The sequence below is a fragment of the Artibeus jamaicensis genome, unplaced genomic scaffold (genome assembly GCF_021234435.1).
Source record: "Artibeus jamaicensis isolate MK-2021 breed Jamaican fruit bat unplaced genomic scaffold, CSHL_Jam_final contig_233, whole genome shotgun sequence".
NCBI classification, from domain to species: domain Eukaryota; kingdom Metazoa; phylum Chordata; class Mammalia; order Chiroptera; family Phyllostomidae; genus Artibeus; species Artibeus jamaicensis.
In genome coordinates, this window is record NW_026521486.1 from 23,532,170 (window position 1) to 23,549,809 (window position 17,640).

Here is a 17,640-nt window from a genome sequence, read left to right on the forward strand (position 1 = left end):
CAGGAGGTCTTAGGAGAGGATCTCAACCTCATATTCATCAGCTTTATGCTGATGTGCCAGGAAGAGACTTAGTCCCAGACTCCATCTGTCCTCGTACTAGCTAGACTTCTGTTATCTTTTTGAGTAGGGTGATTTAAGCTATTTCCCCTCTGGGTGAGATGAGGTGGAAACCACTTACTCCTAAGTGTCCTTGGCTAAGGAACACAGGATTTTGTGATTTACTAGGTGGCTGTAAACCGCTTGGCCATTTAACTATGCCTCAGTTTCTCTATTTCACCTGTCCTGGTTTACTCACCCATCTGACTAGTATATAATAGTTTATGGATTATCATGGTAAGAAGTGTCTCTAAAGGATATATGTGACTATAGTTAATGCACCCAAAGATACACAGAGCACCAGCAAGAACTGTATTCTTGAGGGGAGGCCTAAGATTGAGCGAGATCTCTCACTTGTTTTGGGTTTTTTTTTTTTAGGTTGTAAGTAAATATATTTTTTTAATTTTTAATTTTTTAGAAGTACATATGAAATGTTTATTTCGTTGTTAGTACTTTTAATATTTGAGAATTTGAGAAGATTTTTATGTCTATTTCTACCAGAAAGATGTGATGTTATGTCTCTTAACCACTGATGGTTTTTTTGTGTGTGATTTTGTGGTTATGTCCTTAGTATGTTTTTCTAACGGTGTTCATGTTTCCTTTTTTAAAATACTATTTAAACTGTTATAGTTGTTCCCACATTTCTCACCTTCCCCTCCATCACCCAGCCTCACCCTCGCCCCACCCCCAGCCAGCCCCCACACTGTTGTCCATCTCAGCGAGTTGTGCATAAAGGTTCTTTGGTTAATCTTTTCACCACCTTTCTTTCCTCTCCCCTGACCCTCTCCTTTCCCTCAGCTGTCAATCTGTTCTATGTATCTACACTTCTGTGATTTTTCTCATTTCTTAGTTTGTTGTGTTCATCAGATTCCACATATAAGTGAGTAGATCTCTCAGACTCCTGATATTTACCTCCACACTTTAACAATGAGACTGGAGAGAGCACAATTGTCCATTTTTGGAAGGATCAACACTCATGGAAGTCACACTAAGTAATTCAGGACCCGGTAATGAGCTCTATAAATCCTGTACTTATTTCAAATACATTTTTTTCTTCAAAAAAATCTTCTCTACTTAGCATCTACAAGTAGAATTATCATCATCAGTTTCTTTTCTCCCCTTATTTAATATATCTGTCAGTGCTTATATTGATTTTCAATTCCATGAATGTTATTTCACCTCACCAGCTAAATCACAAGTCCTTTAATAGTAAAGACAGACCCCTTTATATTAAGAAAATTCATTCTTTTCTATCACTCTGGCATGCCATAAAAATTGTGTAATATTCTGTAAAGAATAGACAGTTAATATATGAGATTCTTAACTGTAAACACATAGCACAAGCTGGATTTTTTTTAAAGATTTTATTTATTTATCTTTAGAGGGGAAGGAGAGAGGGAGAGAAACATCAATGCATGGTTGCTTCTTGTGCGTTCCCTACTGAGAACTGGCCCCTGCTGGTAACTGGCCTGCAGGGAACTGGCCTGCAACCTAGGCACGTGCCCTGACTGGGAATCAAACCGTGATCCTCTGGTTTGCAGGCCTGTGCTCAATCCACTGAGCTACACCAGCCAGGAACAAGCTGGATTTTTTTAAATACAAAGAAATTTAACAGAAAGCTGTTTTAGTTCCTTTATTTTGAGGAAGTGGAACAGAAGCTCAGAAAGTTTAGGTGGTTTGCTGAATAACTCTTTTTTATAAGATGCCAGACAAGAGCCGGCTCATAGTTTTTCCCATTATATCAGTTCATTGAAAACAAAAACATAGGTGATGGCTGAGATAGTATACATTCAGTATGAACATCTCTTGAAATAACTCCGTGAGAGACTTATTAGATCCCCGAGGCAGAGACAATGTGGTCTGTAGAAGACTTTAATGGTCCAGTGTGAGGTAGAGAACACCCACCCAGGGTCACCCTCCACGTTCTTCTGACTTCCTTCAAACCAGAAGCTTATATGGAGGGGCCACAACATGGAGAGTTTGACAGTCACCATCCTCTGGGTGATCTGGCTTCTCAGGACAGCCTTTTATGCCTTTCCCTATTCCAGCCTGATAGAAAGAAGTGGGTTGCTCTATTCATTTGGGGCAACTTACCTAACGAGATGTTTGCCATTTTGAGGTATACAGTTCAGTGGCATTGAGTGCATTCACACTGTTGGGCAACCATCACCACACTTCATCCCCAGAACTTTTCCATCTTCTCCAGTGGAAGCCCTGTACTCATGAAACGGCAACTCCTGTAATGGCTGTTTTTGTGTGTGGACTTCTCTGGGCCACAGGGTGCTCAGTCCGTCAAACATTGTTCTGAGTGTTTCTTTGAGTATATTTTGGGGTAAGATTGATATTTTAATGATGGGAGTAAAGCACACCTCCATCCTTAGTGTGACTGGGCCTCATGCCATCATTTCAAAGCCTAAATAGAACAAAACGGCCGACTTTTCTCCAAATAAGTAAATTTCTTCAGCAGACAGCCTTTGGGTTGGAACTGTGTCATTGGTTTTCCAGGGTGTCAGATTTGCCGATCTCTATGATTGCACAAGTCAATTTATTATAATTAATCTCTCTCTCAGTATACACATCCTACTGGTTCTGTCTCTCTGGAGGACCTTGACTAACAAAGCGCCTCTCTCCTTCTTTCTCCCAGCTCCTGGGCAGCACCATTCTGTTCTCTGTTTCCATGAATTTGCTACTCTATGTACCTTACGTAAGTGAAAGTATGTGTCGTTTATCCTGTTCTATCTGGCTTATTTCACTGAACATGATGTCTTCAAGTTTCATCCAAATTATAGCATGTGTCAGAATTTTCTTCTTTTTGAAGACTAAATAATATTCCATTGCATATAGAGACCACACTTGGTTTATCCATTCATTCATTGATGGAGATACTGGATTCCCCCTGTTTTTAAAGATCCAGGGGGATAATTCCATAATCTTTGTGTGGCAGATAGCTGGGCAAACTGGACAGACTTTAAGTGGCTCTCATTATCCCTGCCACCTGGTCGTCACACCTTTGTGTGATCTCCTCACTTTGAATGTGGGTGCAATTTGTGTCTGGGAGTGTGACAAAGGTGGAATGTATGTGGTCATATACATGATTACACATGGCAGGGTTTCTCTCCCTCTTCTCTTTCTTTGCCTGGATTTAAAGAAGCAAACTTACATGAATACCACTACCACAAAGAAATGAATTTGCTAGAAAGAGCTTGGAAGTGTATTCCTCTCCAGTTGCACCTTCCTGTGAGAACACAGTCCAGCAAACACCTTGATGGCAGCCTCATGAGACCCTAAGGAGAGAACTCACCTAAGCTGTGCCCACGCTTCTGACTCACAGACAGTGTGAGACAATACATGTTGTTATGCAATTACTGTTCATATAATTTGTGGTAATGTATTACAAGGCACATAAAACTAATACTCCTATGACAAACTTCATCCTCCTATTTTGTTAGACTTCCTAACACCTAATCTTGTTGCTGACTTTCAAGACTCTGAAGTTGCCACTTAATTCTCAGGCTAAAGAACTGGCTCATCTGCTAGAGAGACTTTGCAGTGGAGGGGTTGCAAAATGGAACCCCTCCACTGGAACTAATATTATCATTCTTCTGCCGTAATATTCATTTTTGAAGCCAGGCTTGTTGCTCACTGCTCAGCTCTTTATATTACGCTGGATGCTTCAGAGTAATAGTAGTCCTGGCCTCTATTTGACTGAGGCACAGAGAGAAAGGGAATCTGGTCACCTGACCTACGCAAGGTCAAAAGGAGAATATTCAAAGGAGCCAGGACTGAGTAATTCTTTAGCCCCACTTGTTATAGCTATTGTATAACAATTCCCCGAAGCACAGATGAAAAGGCCTGTGTGCATGTGCCCTCCATCGGTTCCACTCCAAGTCCTTAATGACCTGTGTATAAGCTAATGATTCACAAGCTTAATGGATACAAGACTGTGTAGGGCCGTAACAAGATCAGTCCCCTTTCCCGCAGCCACCTGCCCTTCCACGGTGTGCCTTCTTCAGTCTTCCCTCTCGTACGGGAAGAGTTACAGTTGAGCTCAGAGTTAAAACTGTCACTTCCATTAGGATAAACAAAAAGCTTATTTCTCCAGGAAATAATCCAGTGAGGTAAAAAAAAAAGTGGCACTAGTAATTCTAAGAAAAGTAGCTAGGAGGTCATTAACAAAATCTTATTTTGTTCAAACCTCTAAAGAAGCTGTAGGGCAAAAAGTTGATGGTAATCACATGTCAGGAAAGTGCTCTGGGAGGGAAGGAAAGTCATGTTAATTGGCAAACCTGTTTGTGCAGGTGAAGGCAGGCATGACTGGGAGAGCAGTTGGTGAGGACAGCAAGGGAAACTATCCAGGAACTGAAATGTCAGAAAAGGTAAAACATGGTCATGGTAACAACGATAAGCATGGAGGACATCAGTTATTCATGAAGGTGAAGGTCATTGGTAAAACTTGGTGGGAATCAAGGTCATCATAAGTAATACTTATAAAATGCTTATCAGGATGATCATATACATTTTACACACATTAACTTGTTTAATCTCCATAAATCTATGAAGATCGATAATCATTATTATTATCACCCCATTTTATATATAATGAAACTTAACTGACAGAGAGATGTAATAACTTGCCCAATGTAGCACAGCTAGTAAGTGAGAAAACATGTATTTAATCCCAGAAAACCAAGCTGGATTCTCAGCCATGATGCACTACCATCTTTCTGACAAAAGACAGAGAAAGGAAGCGTGAATGATGCTACCCATGCACGTGGCAAGAAATATTATAATCAAAATGCCTTCGTGTCTCGGATTGTATTTTCTCCATGAAACAAGATCTAGGGCAGGTCAAGTGAACATTCCACTCCTGTTTTATGAATGAGAAAACTGAAGACTGGAAAAATGACCTAATAACTCAGTGAAGGGCCTAGATTAGAATTCTGCTCTCCTTTTCCTATGAAATACCTCCGACCTTTGCCAAGCTTTCTGCTGAAATTCGGAAAATATTGTTCCCCTAGCACCAACTTTCTTACCTTTTTTTTTTTTAATAAAAAAATGGTGCTGCTCAGTAGTTTTGGAACTAACTGGTTTCAAATCATTAATGTCACATTAGGCTTTTCTCTCACTGTTTGATTTCCTTAGTTAAGAAAAAAATTAAGTTTATATTCTCCATCCTCACACTTCATCATGCTGTGTGAGGGCTCTTAGAATCAGTCTCACTCAACAGTTTCCCTTTAAAAAGCATCTGAAAGGCAGTTTTATTCCATTTGTGTGAAAATAAATGTATCTTTATAAACTAATGTCTAAGTTTCTTATGAAATACTTTGTGTTAAAACTTCTCAATACTTAGTATTAAGTAAAAGATTACCAACTTAGTTACAAATCATTTAAATGAGATTTATTTGTTCCTGTAGATATGTTTCTTTACAAACATTCTATGATTCTATGCCTTTTCCATATGTGCTTAATTTTACTCTTAACTTAAATTTTATTTGTGAGAGAGAGAGAAGTATTTTGAAACTGTATGTTTGTTTTTCTAAATGTGTTTGTCTGACTTATGTGTTTCCGTGGGAATTTAAGTCCTGGTGGAGGGGCATTCCATGGACAGGACCCAGAAAGTTTAATCTCTAAATCTGCTTTCTCCAAAGATGGGATGGATTTCCAGTTCATTTGGCAAAGTCACGATCTTACTCCAATGATTGGAAATAAATGACCCAGAACCAGGAGAGTTGATTATCAACACAGCAAAGGGGAGGGTTTCAAAGAGTAAGAGAGGAGGGCTAATCACGTGAAGGATGAGTGAATGGAGTTTAGGAGGGTGAGTGTCAACCATCAACACTCACCCTGGTGTGCTGTGGTGAAGAGCCAACAGTGTCACTTCTTTTCTGATGGAGAAGAACCATCTGCCTTGGATCCTCCTCCAAGTCAAGTTTTTCATCACTGCCTAGAAAAATACTTAATTCAGAGGGCTGATCTGTCCACCTCAAATGTCTTCCTTTTGCAGGCAGTGGTAGAAACTTAGTGACATGTAGAAAGAATTAATAGTAAAAGGAAAGGAATAGTAAAGGAATAGTAAAAGGAAAGTAAGACCAAGGAGGCAAATGTGGAGACCCTAAAACCAGAAATAGAAATAGAGAAAGAAGACAGGATGAAAGGGAAGGGAAAGACTACAGAAAATAAAAGCCCAGGGGAATAAGAAGAGAGAGAGAGAGAGAGACTTATTGCAAAGAAAAGTTTCTCTCCTAAGTTCTGTAGGTCAAGAAGTCAGACAAGGCACAGAGCATGGGAAAGAAGTAGGAGACGCCTGGTGAGCAATCCTTAAGAAGCAGGAGTCCAGCCCGATGGGAGTGAAAGTCCACGCCGTCTTGGTCTCTGCCCTGGTGTATTTCATCCAGGTAAGTTGTGAAAATACAGGAAAAATGTTTTGTTTTTTTTCTCAGGTAAGCCAACTCTTAGAAAAATCTTGGGGGAAAGAATTGAGGGGGAAAGACATACATAAAACCAAGGGGGTAGTGGGAAATGACTATCTGGAATGTTTCCTTAGTGTTGTAGGGTGACATAGTGTGGGTTCGATGAATGACATCAGTGAAACAGAGGACGGATATCAGGGCATCCATAGACACAAGTAAGATGGTACCAGCAACTTGGAAGTGCTGCTTCTGAATGTACATATTTCTCTTTTAGCATCTTATCACCCATCTCTCAAACTTCCAAGTAAATTATCACAACTAGCTATGTAATTCTTCTAAACAGAGTTTCCCATATCAGCCCTAACACTATTCTTGAAGTTTATAGGGACCTCCAGATCAGAAATAAGTTAAGAGGGAACATGCTTCAAAAATACTTGGGATTTTTTATTTCTCCCCACTAAAATTCAGAAGCTCCTGAGTAACTAACTCTTTAACTGGGAAAGGGGCCACTGGCCTGAGGGATTCTGGACGATTATCAACAGAAAGTTTACAGAGCTATGAAATCTATTAAGAAGGAGAGCAAATGAAGAAACTGCCTACCAGCAGGTTCCTGTGCAGCTCCCAGGAGGGGAGGGGGCTGTCAGTTTCACTTCCTATACACCAGTTAAACTAATTTCTGAAAATCCATTTCTTCTTTTTTTTTCACTTGTCGCTTCCTTTTTTCTCCCTTGACCTTCCCTTCCCCTCTTTTCTTTTTTCTTGTCTTTTTGCAACAGGCTTGAAATAGGCATTTTATCTTCTGAGAAATTTAGGCATTTTCAGCTTTTAGTCAAGAAAATTAAACAAAGTACCAAGGCTGGGCTGAAGAAACACAATTTGTCATGCTAGTGGCCAACTATTTTACATGGAAACAAACCCCCCGAGGTTTTCAAATATTACCAGTGGAGGACAGCTGTTAGTCTTTTTGCAAAATCCTTTCTGATGTCATGAGTATGTGTGTGTCCACCTACCCACAAAATCCCAAGAAGCATAAATCTGTCGCTGTTAGAGGACTTTTGTGGTCTTTGTTGTGATTCCCTGAAATATTGAGTCTTTCACGTTATTGGAAGAGAGTAGCTGTTCAATAAATACATCTTCCCCCTCCTTCTCCTCTTGTACAGTGAGTTATCGATATACTGAGGGATGAAAAGGAGAAGTGGCTTAGAATTTGATTTGCCCTGGGAAAGAGTTAGGAAGGCAATAACAACACTCTAGGCTGAAGGGGCAGATCAGGAAATTTCTGCGACAAACAAATTGACGTAAATGTTGCCTCTCGTTCACAAAGGCAGTGATGCTTAGCCCCCCACAACACCCCCTCAAAAAAAGAAGAAAAAGAAAGAAAGGAAACAGATTAGAAATGTGCTCTTCTAGGTTCTCCCCACTCAAATGTAGCAGTTCATTGGCATGGAAGAGATGAAAACAAATAGTCCTAAATACGGCTGACCTTATGACCTTGTCCTTGTATGTATCCTGCCCTCACCAACTGATCCAACAGCATAGTCATGAGGGACTGATAGGCTGCTGGGCAGAGATGTTCAGACCATTTCCCTGTCTGAGACCATTTCCCTGTCTGAGACCGTTTCCCTTCCTACAGCTTCTTCCTTGGGCAAGATGTGAAGAGAACTGTGTCAGTCCTGAACAGTAAGTATCTGAGAGTCCAAACTGGGAGGAAGGAGAGACAGACATAAACATCAGTACACAGAACAGGGTCAAGATGTCATCAGATATCTGCGACTTCCCTTATTTCTACTTAAATGGGCATCAGTTAGTTTATCTCACAGACTGATTACCCCCCCAAAAGGCATGCATATGAGTCATCCTGAGTACTCAAAATGATACTGCCGATAGCCTTTTCTTCCAGAGTTACCCATCACATCACAGCAGCAGACTTAAATCTCAGTTTATGCAGCCACAGAGCTGTGCAGTAGACTTTCTTACTCCTGTGTCTCAGTGACTCATCAAGACAGACTGGATTCCATATCTCAGTCACAGGCAGACAGCTACATTTGGGTGATTTCCAAAGATGCATCACCACTTCAAATCTAAAGAGCATTTTCTATTTTTAGGGCATGTTAATATTTATTACAGACTTTAGTTATTACTTTGAAATAGTCCTTAATGTAAACCGGTCACCATTAAGTCTTATGTAGACCTGGAGGACATAGATAAAAAGGAAAAAAAAATCATCCACTTGGAGGTAAACCGGTAAAAAGAAATCAAAGGCAGTTTGGATAAAAGGCTTACTCAGACTGAAGGAAAACACATAGTGAGCCATGGAGAGCGTTTCCCAATAGCCAAGTACGTTACGCCCAAGGGAAATGGGGATGGCCTTGGTTCCTTTCATAGCATCTCTGAGGTTTTAGACATCACCGTAGGAAGCTGTTTTTAGCGGAACCAGAATTGTCATGTTGTAGCACTTAGAAAGGGCTTCGAACAAATGGGGGATGTGAGACAACCCAGGGGAGACATTGTTCAGTGAAGAGCCCGCTTCCACAGCTGTGCAGCGGGAGAGAGGGTAGAGAATGCATGTCCATAGATGTCAATAGATCAGTCTACCGGAAAGCATTGTTAAATTTACTCATCTTTAAAAGTAAACATTTTCCTTCCCTCCCCTTCCCATTCTTGAGCTTATGCTATACTCCTCTCATACAATCCATATTTGTTTATGAAGAAAATTTATGATTGTGCTAGTTAATTCAGAATATTTCATTCGTTTTCATCACGGTGAAGGTGGTTTTTACATTTCCCCCCTGTTTTGTTTGGCCTCAGCCATTACACATATCAAGTTGGATTCTTAATGTAAAAATTTAAGACCTTTTTTATGGTAGGAGTTTTTATGGTGTTTTGGTGGCCCTTTTGTTCCAATAACTTGCACAACATAAATTACTAAAGTTGTTGTATTGATTTCAAAGTTGTAACTGAAATTATCTTTATGTTTAAACATGCTGACCTCACACATATACAAACATTAACTTTCACATCCACTTTCAAACTCACTCTTTGTACACTTACTTGCATTGGAAGTTCTTTCTTGGTAACTGTCATACTTTTTACAATGGTCATAGTTACATTTTCTGTTGATACTATTTTATGATCACTACTTCAGTCTAAAAGTGACTTACAAAATGATTTACCAATACCATCTATAGCGTAAAACTGTTTAAAGCAACCCATTACACAGTAGATTCAGCTGGTTACATTAAAGTCAATATAACCTGTAATGCTTTTGTTACAAGAAGGTATCATAACAGGCCTTAACTATATTTTTATTGCAAAAAACTTTGTTCTTTCTTCATAGTTGCCTGACCACAGATTGGGTACATCTCTGGTATATATGGTAAGTTTTAGCTATCATACCCACGAAGACTTTAATAATGGAGTTTATTTTTCTCAGAGCTATATGTGCTTTTAGTTTTTTTAGTTTTAAAATATTTGACAGCAGAAAAAAATATGTGTGCAACACCCAGCTTACTTAAATGGCATCACATGGAATAAAGACTTTTTCTCATCTCTACCCTATGTGACAATATGCCAGGATTTCCTATTTCAATACCACCTCCCCGGCCAAAATCAACAGATTATTGTGTACATTCTCGGATCAATTTTAGCGGTAGCCTACGGAGATTACTTCAGTAAAGTAAAAAGCAGTCCTCCAAAACCACATGAAATCTCTTGCTAATTGTTCAGCAAATTGACTTAGTCTTGCTGACAAAATAAGGAAGTATATATATGTGAAGTGAAAGCCTTGGAATTAAAAACCTGATAATTACTCTATAAAATATTCACACAAGAATCAAAATGCAGACATGGAAGGCCGATTGTGCAGAAGTTGGGAGCAAAGCAGGTCCCAGGGCCCTCACTGCCCGCGGGGCTCCTTGCAGGTTGCTGGTGGTCATTGGTGCGCTGCTTCTCCTGTGTGGCCTGACTTCTGTGTGCGTCCGCTGCTGCCTGAGTCGCCAGCGAAGTGGGGAAGATGAGGGCCGGCCACCCTACGAAGTGACAGTCATCGCTTTTGATCATGACAGCACTCTCCAGAGCACGATCACTTGTGAGTACACTCACATCATAAGTGGAAAGTGAACGCAGGTTCACACAGATGATTAGGATGGGACAGTGGTATAAAAACACTGATTGGGTACCGAAGATTCTAGAGCTCAGAGTGATTGACAATGAACCCTGAAACCTGACAATGCTCTCGTGAATGCTGTGTTCACAAGTGTTGGTCCTGACTGATGGACGACAGAGGGAAGGGGAAATGAAATGCTGGAGACAATGTCGGAAGTGTTTTGTAAGAAGAATTACCCAGCCCATACTTATTTTAAGCTCTGATCATATCCCTTTTCAAAAACTATCTTGAATTTGGTAAAAAACCTATACTTTCTATCTGTAGTTTTATATATTTAGAGAAATTTGTCCTGTGTACTCTCAGCTGTTTATTCTCCAAATCTTGATTCACTGAGTATGAGCCCCAATAGCCCTTCGATGATCATAAGACATTTTATTTTCTCCAGGTCTCTTCTTCATATTATATCCTTTATTAAAACTGAAGAGTAAATACCAGGCAGGACAGCAAGTGGCAAAACACTTGTGATATTTATTTTGCAAAGACAATAACTTTTCCTGCCTCCCAGTTCTCACAGTCATTTTGAGAAAAGATAAATAAGGCAGAAATAAATACTTCAGAGGAGTGTGCAGCATCAGTGGCTTGGTCTAAAAGGTTGTAAATCTAACAAGGGCGAGAGACAGAAGCACAAGTTCAGTTATTCGAAAATGCCAGAGGAGACAGAATCTTCCAGCAGAACATGAAATCGGTTTCTTAGCAAGCTGCACAGGATTTTTCACAACATTTGTGGCAAAGGCTGGCAGTGAATTTGGACACTCGTTAAGAGTAAAGGGAAATTGTGTTGTAAATCCAAGTTCTGAGGATGTCAAGTTTACTTTAGCTCTATTCCTTCTTCCCTCACCAGCCCTGCAGTCAGTGTTTGGCTCTGCAGCTCGGAGGATCCTGGCAGTGGCCCACTCCCACAGCTCCCTGGGCCAGCTGGCCTCCTCCGGGGACACCCTCCCTGGGTATGAGGAAGCTCTGCACATGAGTCGCTTCACCGTTGCAAGGTGTGGGCAGAAAACACCTGACCTACCCCCAGTGCCAGAAGAAAGGCAGCTGCCTCCCATGGAGAAGGAATGTCCTCAAGTAGAACACTCTTCAAATTGATGGGAACTTTGGCTTTATAAATAGGGCGGGGTATCCCTATAGTGGGTCAAGATAGACAAATGGAACTTTCTTTTTTTTTTGCTAACTTTCAGAAGATTTAGGATGACATCTAAACACCATTCCGTGGGAAAGCTGGATTGCAAGTCTTCATTTCCAGCCACAACATATATTTCCTGGTGTGGAATGCTCTAATCATGAATTTTCATTCTTTACCCAATACCAAACTTTGCAGCTAACCTCTAGCAATGCTGATTACTACCAAACCAGAAAAGCAACAAAGTTGCTTGAATTCCTTCAACTATTGAATTCTTTTACCCAAAAGACACTGCGAGTTGCTCTTCTCTGCCAGTTCATAGAATACACTTGAGAAAGATAGTTGTGTTAGTGCACCAAATTCATGCTTTCTCTTAAGAGAACACCCACTTTTATACTCAGTGACAATGGTAATCTTGGGCATCACACAATACTTAACTGGCTTACAGGTATGGGCTAGGAGAACGCCGTACGTACTGAAATGCCAAGTATGGAGGTCTTTTTCTCACGCCGTGCCTACCGGTGGTCTTGGATGCTGTGCAGAGTGCAGTAACAGTTCTATTCCTCTTTCAGTTCCCCTGTTGTGAACACATGCATGCACGCATACGCTTGTGCTTGCACACACACATACCCTTTCCCAACTGTGAAAGAATGACATTGCTTTGCTTCTCTCCGACTTCCCACTTTGACCACTTAAAGCCAAGGGTCTGTAGCCAAGTGTCTCAATGCCACCAGTCTGTAGTGGTGGCATTTACTGCCACCTAGTGTAGCCATAATAGAAATGCATGCCCCTATTGGAGCCAATCTGCACTCTTCTCCAGCTCCGACTGAACTAAGCCTGGATAAGATCCTTCCCAAGGCACCACCCTTTTGAGTAATGTTAACCTTTCCACCTAACATACTACATCCAAAATGTACTACTATATTTGGTGAAAAACTGCTCACAGGGACTTTCGATAACTCAATGAAATTTTTAAAGCACAGTTTTCTCATCCGTAAGATAGGCAGGCGATAGTAACACCTCACAGGTTTATTGCAAGGATCAAGCTAAGTATAGGTGACAAGATTTGTAAAGTAGTATGTGTGTGTATTTTTGTTATTCTTGATACAGATATGTAATTTTTACTCTTCTTGCTACAATTTTACTGAAAATTATGTTCCAGTTTGTCCTTTTGCTATGTTATTGCTAAGTCATACCTGAAGTAGCTTTGTTTCATCAATAATATTTGTTAATTGAGGTAAACAATTACAGCTATGTGATTCCTCTTAATATGCTCTGTGTAGAGGTAATAAACAGATTTATTGGAAAACTTTTTGAAAGGAATTAGCTCCAATGCTCAGAGAGGCATTATAGAGCCCGGGGCGAGCTGATTAATGCAGTGCCTCATTAAATATATTTTGGGGAGGAATGCTCACTCACCCCATCCAGAGGGAAATTTTTCTAAATATAACTTGCTGGCGATCTGCATTTATCCTGAGTCATTTACGGATTGCCTCTGGAAATTGTTGAAATGCATGACTCGTTAATAGCACCTGAGGTGGCCTTGTTTTGCCATTGCCACATGAATCACTTCATTACCACACATTCCATAAAACATTCTTGGCTTAATCATCCTGCAAGACTGTAGTCATAAAGAAGTTAAAATGTTGTCAAGTATAAAAAGATCTTAGGTACTCACTTCAGCAGCACATAGGCTAAAACTGGAACGGAGATTAGCATGGCCCCTGTGCAAGGATGACTCACAAGCTGCTGAAGTGGTCCATATTTTTATAAATAAACAAAAATAAAAAGATCTGGGAAGAAATCTTGTCTGCTCTAAAGAGATCTTTCTGTGTCACCCCTCCCTGCCTCTTTGCCCTTCTCTTCAGAGATGTGGGGTTCCCCTGTGTCACCATTCCATTTTTTCCCCAAGCTAGTAGCACTTCTTGGCTTCATTTCTTTATCTGCTCAATCTAAGACAACAGTTAATCAGCTCAATCACTTTCACCATTGTTCTCAAAATATTGTAACCCCTTTAAACTTTCCTCATGCCTATTATTCAAACTTTAGATGTTGGTGCAATGAAGCTGATTTCTCCCCAAAATCTACACTGCTGTGCAGAGCTGCAGAAAAATCTCTCAACTGTGTTGACTGAGGTCATTTACAAGGTCATGGTTTCCAACATGTCTGAACCATTTACCATTTCTTCTAGATTTTTCTTTAATCATTTTCCCATTCTTTTCGGTAGTAATTCAGATTTCAACGTCTCTCTTCAAGCTTCATGCCCCATAACCTACTCACTAATTCTAGAAAGGGAACTTGTCCTCCTACTTTAGAGAGAAAATCAGGTATCTTCCTAGCTCTAGGCTACACCCTTTGTGAATCTGTACCTCTCCTTTCTTCTTCCTTCTGGTCTCAGTGAAATAGATTTCCTGCTTGCTTCCCAATACACTTCTAACTGTGCTTTGTATTACCTTGATCCAATGGTTTATGTGTTCAACAGGTATCATTTGGGAAATCGTGCTAATAGTGCAGAGGCAGCTGGGGGTATAAATGTGCATAAGAAATACAGGTGTCTGATTCCTGGTCTTCATGGAGCTTAAGAAAAAGCAAGAATAAAATGATTGCAAACATGAACACTGTAAAGAACTCTTGGGAAAGGCAGAGTGATGGAAGAGCAGGTTCAAAGATACAGTAGAGTTTGGTAAATTTGAGGAAATGAAAAAAAGAGAGAGAGACTAGAGTAGCTAATTTAGTGAACTCAGGAGAAAGCTGCAGAAGTGGAGTCTGAAAGAGAGAAGGGGCCTGGGGACAAGGAGTCTACACTATATTTCACATGCATTAAGAAGCCATTGAAGGATTTCAAATTAAGGTGCAATCTGAAGTCTGTGTAAGATATGGAGCAAAGTTGCTTGTAGACCAGCTGAGTGCTCCTGGTTTTGTTATCAAGTTGTGAGAGCAGTAAAGATCACCTATGTGCTTGCATTTTCACATGCCTCCCACTGAAAGACAAAGCCCGAGCCTTCCAGGGAAGCCACAGCCCAGGACCCACCCCAGCATGCCCTCCCCACGGACAGTCCAGCATGGTGGTCTGAGGTCAATTTTGCACCTGCCCAGGCACTGTGGGTGCTCCCTGTGTGTCTGGCATATCCCCTCCCCACAAGCCTTTTTATACCTTTATTTCCATTCCCATGCCTACCTCCCTTACCTTCTCACCTCTGGACTCCTTCTCTTTGGCTGCCACATCATCTGGCCCTGTTTGTTTAATGTGAGCAAGTTGATCCATGCTGGGGTTGGAAATCAGCTTTCTGTGTTGCCTGGGAAGCTTCAGGCAAGATGTTCTTTTCTGTCCATGAAAGGGCCCTGGTTCCCCAGATTCCTGGGTGTTGATAGTGATCTCAAGACCCAGTGTTCTGGGGCTTGGTGGTAAGGAGCTCCTCTCCCTCCCTGGTGGAGACAGACTCTGGGTCTTCATTGACCACCTGTTGCTCCTCCATGGCCTGGGTTGAACTCAGCAATGACAGTGACCTATAGTCAGTTTGGAGGCCTTAAGGCCAACTTGGTCCTAGTTGCTGCTGCTTCTGCCTGTCTAACTTACATTGTCAGGATTCCTTTCCTTTCAGATAGTATATGATGAAGTCACAGAACTCTAAGCACTTGCTTCATGCTAATTGTGAAGAGCAAAACCACTTTTGGGGGAGCAATTAACATCCAACTTCATAGTGTCCCACTCAATGAGGAAAAATTGTATCCACTAGGAAACAGTATAATTTGACCACTGGTGTGAAAATATGCATTATTGATTCCCTGCTTATGTTTTTTCTACTTCTGACCCTTTCTATCACAAGCAGGACATTTTTGTTGTCAAAGATAGTGTAGTGTAATAAGGACACAAGAAAAAGAAACTAGAATCAGTCTTTTGTAGTTATTTATTCTCACTTATTTATCACTCATTCTTTAGGATTTGTTCTCCTTAAATAGAATGCTTATTGTACAGAATTCAATACGTAAGGTAATAAGAGGACATTTAATTTAAATACATCTTTTAAATCAAACATGTGTTCACACTTTATTTGAATCATGTGCCTAAAATTCAAAGCAATACTTTTAATGTATTTTCAGAGACAGGAAAATAAATAAATCTTATCAAGTAATTTGACATATATAGATCTTTGCAATCAATTTTTAAAATTTGAATTCTTTCTTTTGTTTCACTTGCCTAGGGAAGCACACCAGAAAGAATACTGCTACGATCAAAGTCTGAGATGTAACTGCCTAAGTTGTCTCCTGGGGTTTTTAAGGTTTTAGGTCTAACATTTAAGTCTTTGATCCATTTTGAATTTATTCTTGTGTGTGGTATATGAAGGTATTCTAGTTTCATTTTTATACAAGTATCTTTCCAATTTTTCCAAAACCATTCATTGAATAAAGTTTCATTAAGCTATTGTATGCACTTACTTTCTTTGTCAAATATTAATTGTGGGTTTATAAAAGTGTGGCTTTCCTTCAGCGCCCTTTATTTTGTCCCATGGATATCTGCAGCTGTTTTGATGCCTATTCCTTGTTGCTTGCATTACTATGTCTTTATAGTATAGTTTGATATTTTATACTGTGATTCTTCCAGCTTCATTCTTCCTCAAAGTCCTGTTGTTATTCAGAGCATTTTGTGGTTTCCAATAAATTTTTGAAATATTTGTTCTAGTTCTGTGAAATATATCGTAGGTGTCTTAATAGGAATTGCATTGTGCCTACAGGTTGCTTTGGGTTCTATGGATATTTTAAAGGTGTTAATTCTTCTTATTCATGAACATGGTAGGTACTTCCATGTATTTGTATGTCCTTCAATTTCTTTCTCCAGAGCTTCATAATTCTCTGAGTACAGGCCTTTTACATCCTTGGTGAGATTTATTCTTAGGTATTTTATTTACTTTGATGCAACTGCAAATGGTATTGATTTCTTAGCTTCCCCTTCTGCTGGTTCATTTCTGGTGTACATAAATGCAACTGATTTGGGTATGTCTGTTCTTTATCCTGCTAGCTTAGTGAATTCAGTGATCAGTTCTAGTAGTGTTTTTTGGTAGAATCTATAGAATTCCTTATATAGAGAGTCTTGTGATTTTCACATATGCCTGTCTGGTTGTTGAAATCACATGTGTGTGGTATGACAGGTGGGATCCTAGATGCAGATGGTTGCTCCACGTGTCTCAGGAGAGAGGACCCCTGAGGTCCATATTTGTTGGCACCCACTTTAGCAGCTGCTCAGCCGCCCTCATGTATGTGGACCTGGGTTGGTGGGTCCTATGCCTTCTCCATGGAAATTAGTGTTTTTACCAGTTTCCAGCTGATTCATCAGTGTTCTGATGGGTAGTCTATTTTTTTACATTTGATCTATAATCCATCTGACATACTCCTTTACAAACATATGTGAGCAGAAAAAAAAGATACCTATTATAACATTTTGTGTACAGGAATCCTCCAGAGGAGGTAAAGGAAGAACCAGAGCTGATCGGGAGTTGCCAGGGACAGGAGGAGTGGGGCGCAGGACACTTGGTGCAGGGTCTTCTTTTGGGAGATGGAACATCATCTCATCAATAGAGTGATGCTTGCACAGCATGTTAGTCTACATCATCCTCACGAGTGGTATAGTATATAATAAGAACAAAATCTTTTATTTAGTATTTCCGTTGAAGCCAGCCCAGGGACACAGGAACATGAAAATATAGGAATAAGGTCAGAAGGTGAGGTAAAAGAGTTCCTGGAGGAAGTGGGATAGCTGATTGAATGAAAACTCTACAGCTGACCCTAAGTATTTCCAGGTAAATGTCCCCCTCCTCGGTGAGAACAAGGGCTGGATCAAGTGAAGATATTTC

The 17,640-nt window shown here is 40.2% G+C and overlaps 1 protein-coding gene and 1 pseudogene across 1 annotated transcript; both read left to right on the plus strand.

Moving 5' to 3' along the window:
- The first annotated feature begins 5,867 nt into the window (after positions 1-5,867).
- Positions 5,868-16,442, plus strand: TMEM52B (transmembrane protein 52B). Its single transcript, XM_037167904.2, has 5 exons — positions 5,868-6,491; positions 8,140-8,186; positions 9,844-9,882; positions 10,427-10,593; positions 11,513-16,442. Exons 1-5 carry the CDS (start codon positions 6,438-6,440, stop codon positions 11,755-11,757), a joined length of 552 nt encoding a protein of 183 aa, XP_037023799.2. The 5' UTR covers positions 5,868-6,437; the 3' UTR covers positions 11,758-16,442.
- LOC119065760 (uncharacterized) lies at positions 13,462-13,560 on the plus strand (annotated as a pseudogene).
- Positions 16,443-17,640: the final 1,198 nt, after the last annotated feature.

What these genes read in the sequence shown, in the direction of transcription:
- TMEM52B (XM_037167904.2), top strand. Translation starts at nt 6,438, where the DNA reads ATGGGAGTGAAAGTCCACGCCGTCTTGGTCTCTGCCCTGGTGTATTTC. An exon ending in CCCTGGTGTATTTCATCCAG is followed by an intron (nt 6,492 to 8,139) that starts GTAAGTTGTGAA and finishes CCCTTCCTACAG; the next exon opens with CTTCTTCCTTGGGCAAGATG. An exon ending in TCTCCAGAGCACGATCACTT is followed by an intron (nt 10,594 to 11,512) that starts GTGAGTACACTC and finishes TTCCCTCACCAG; the next exon opens with CCCTGCAGTCAGTGTTTGGC.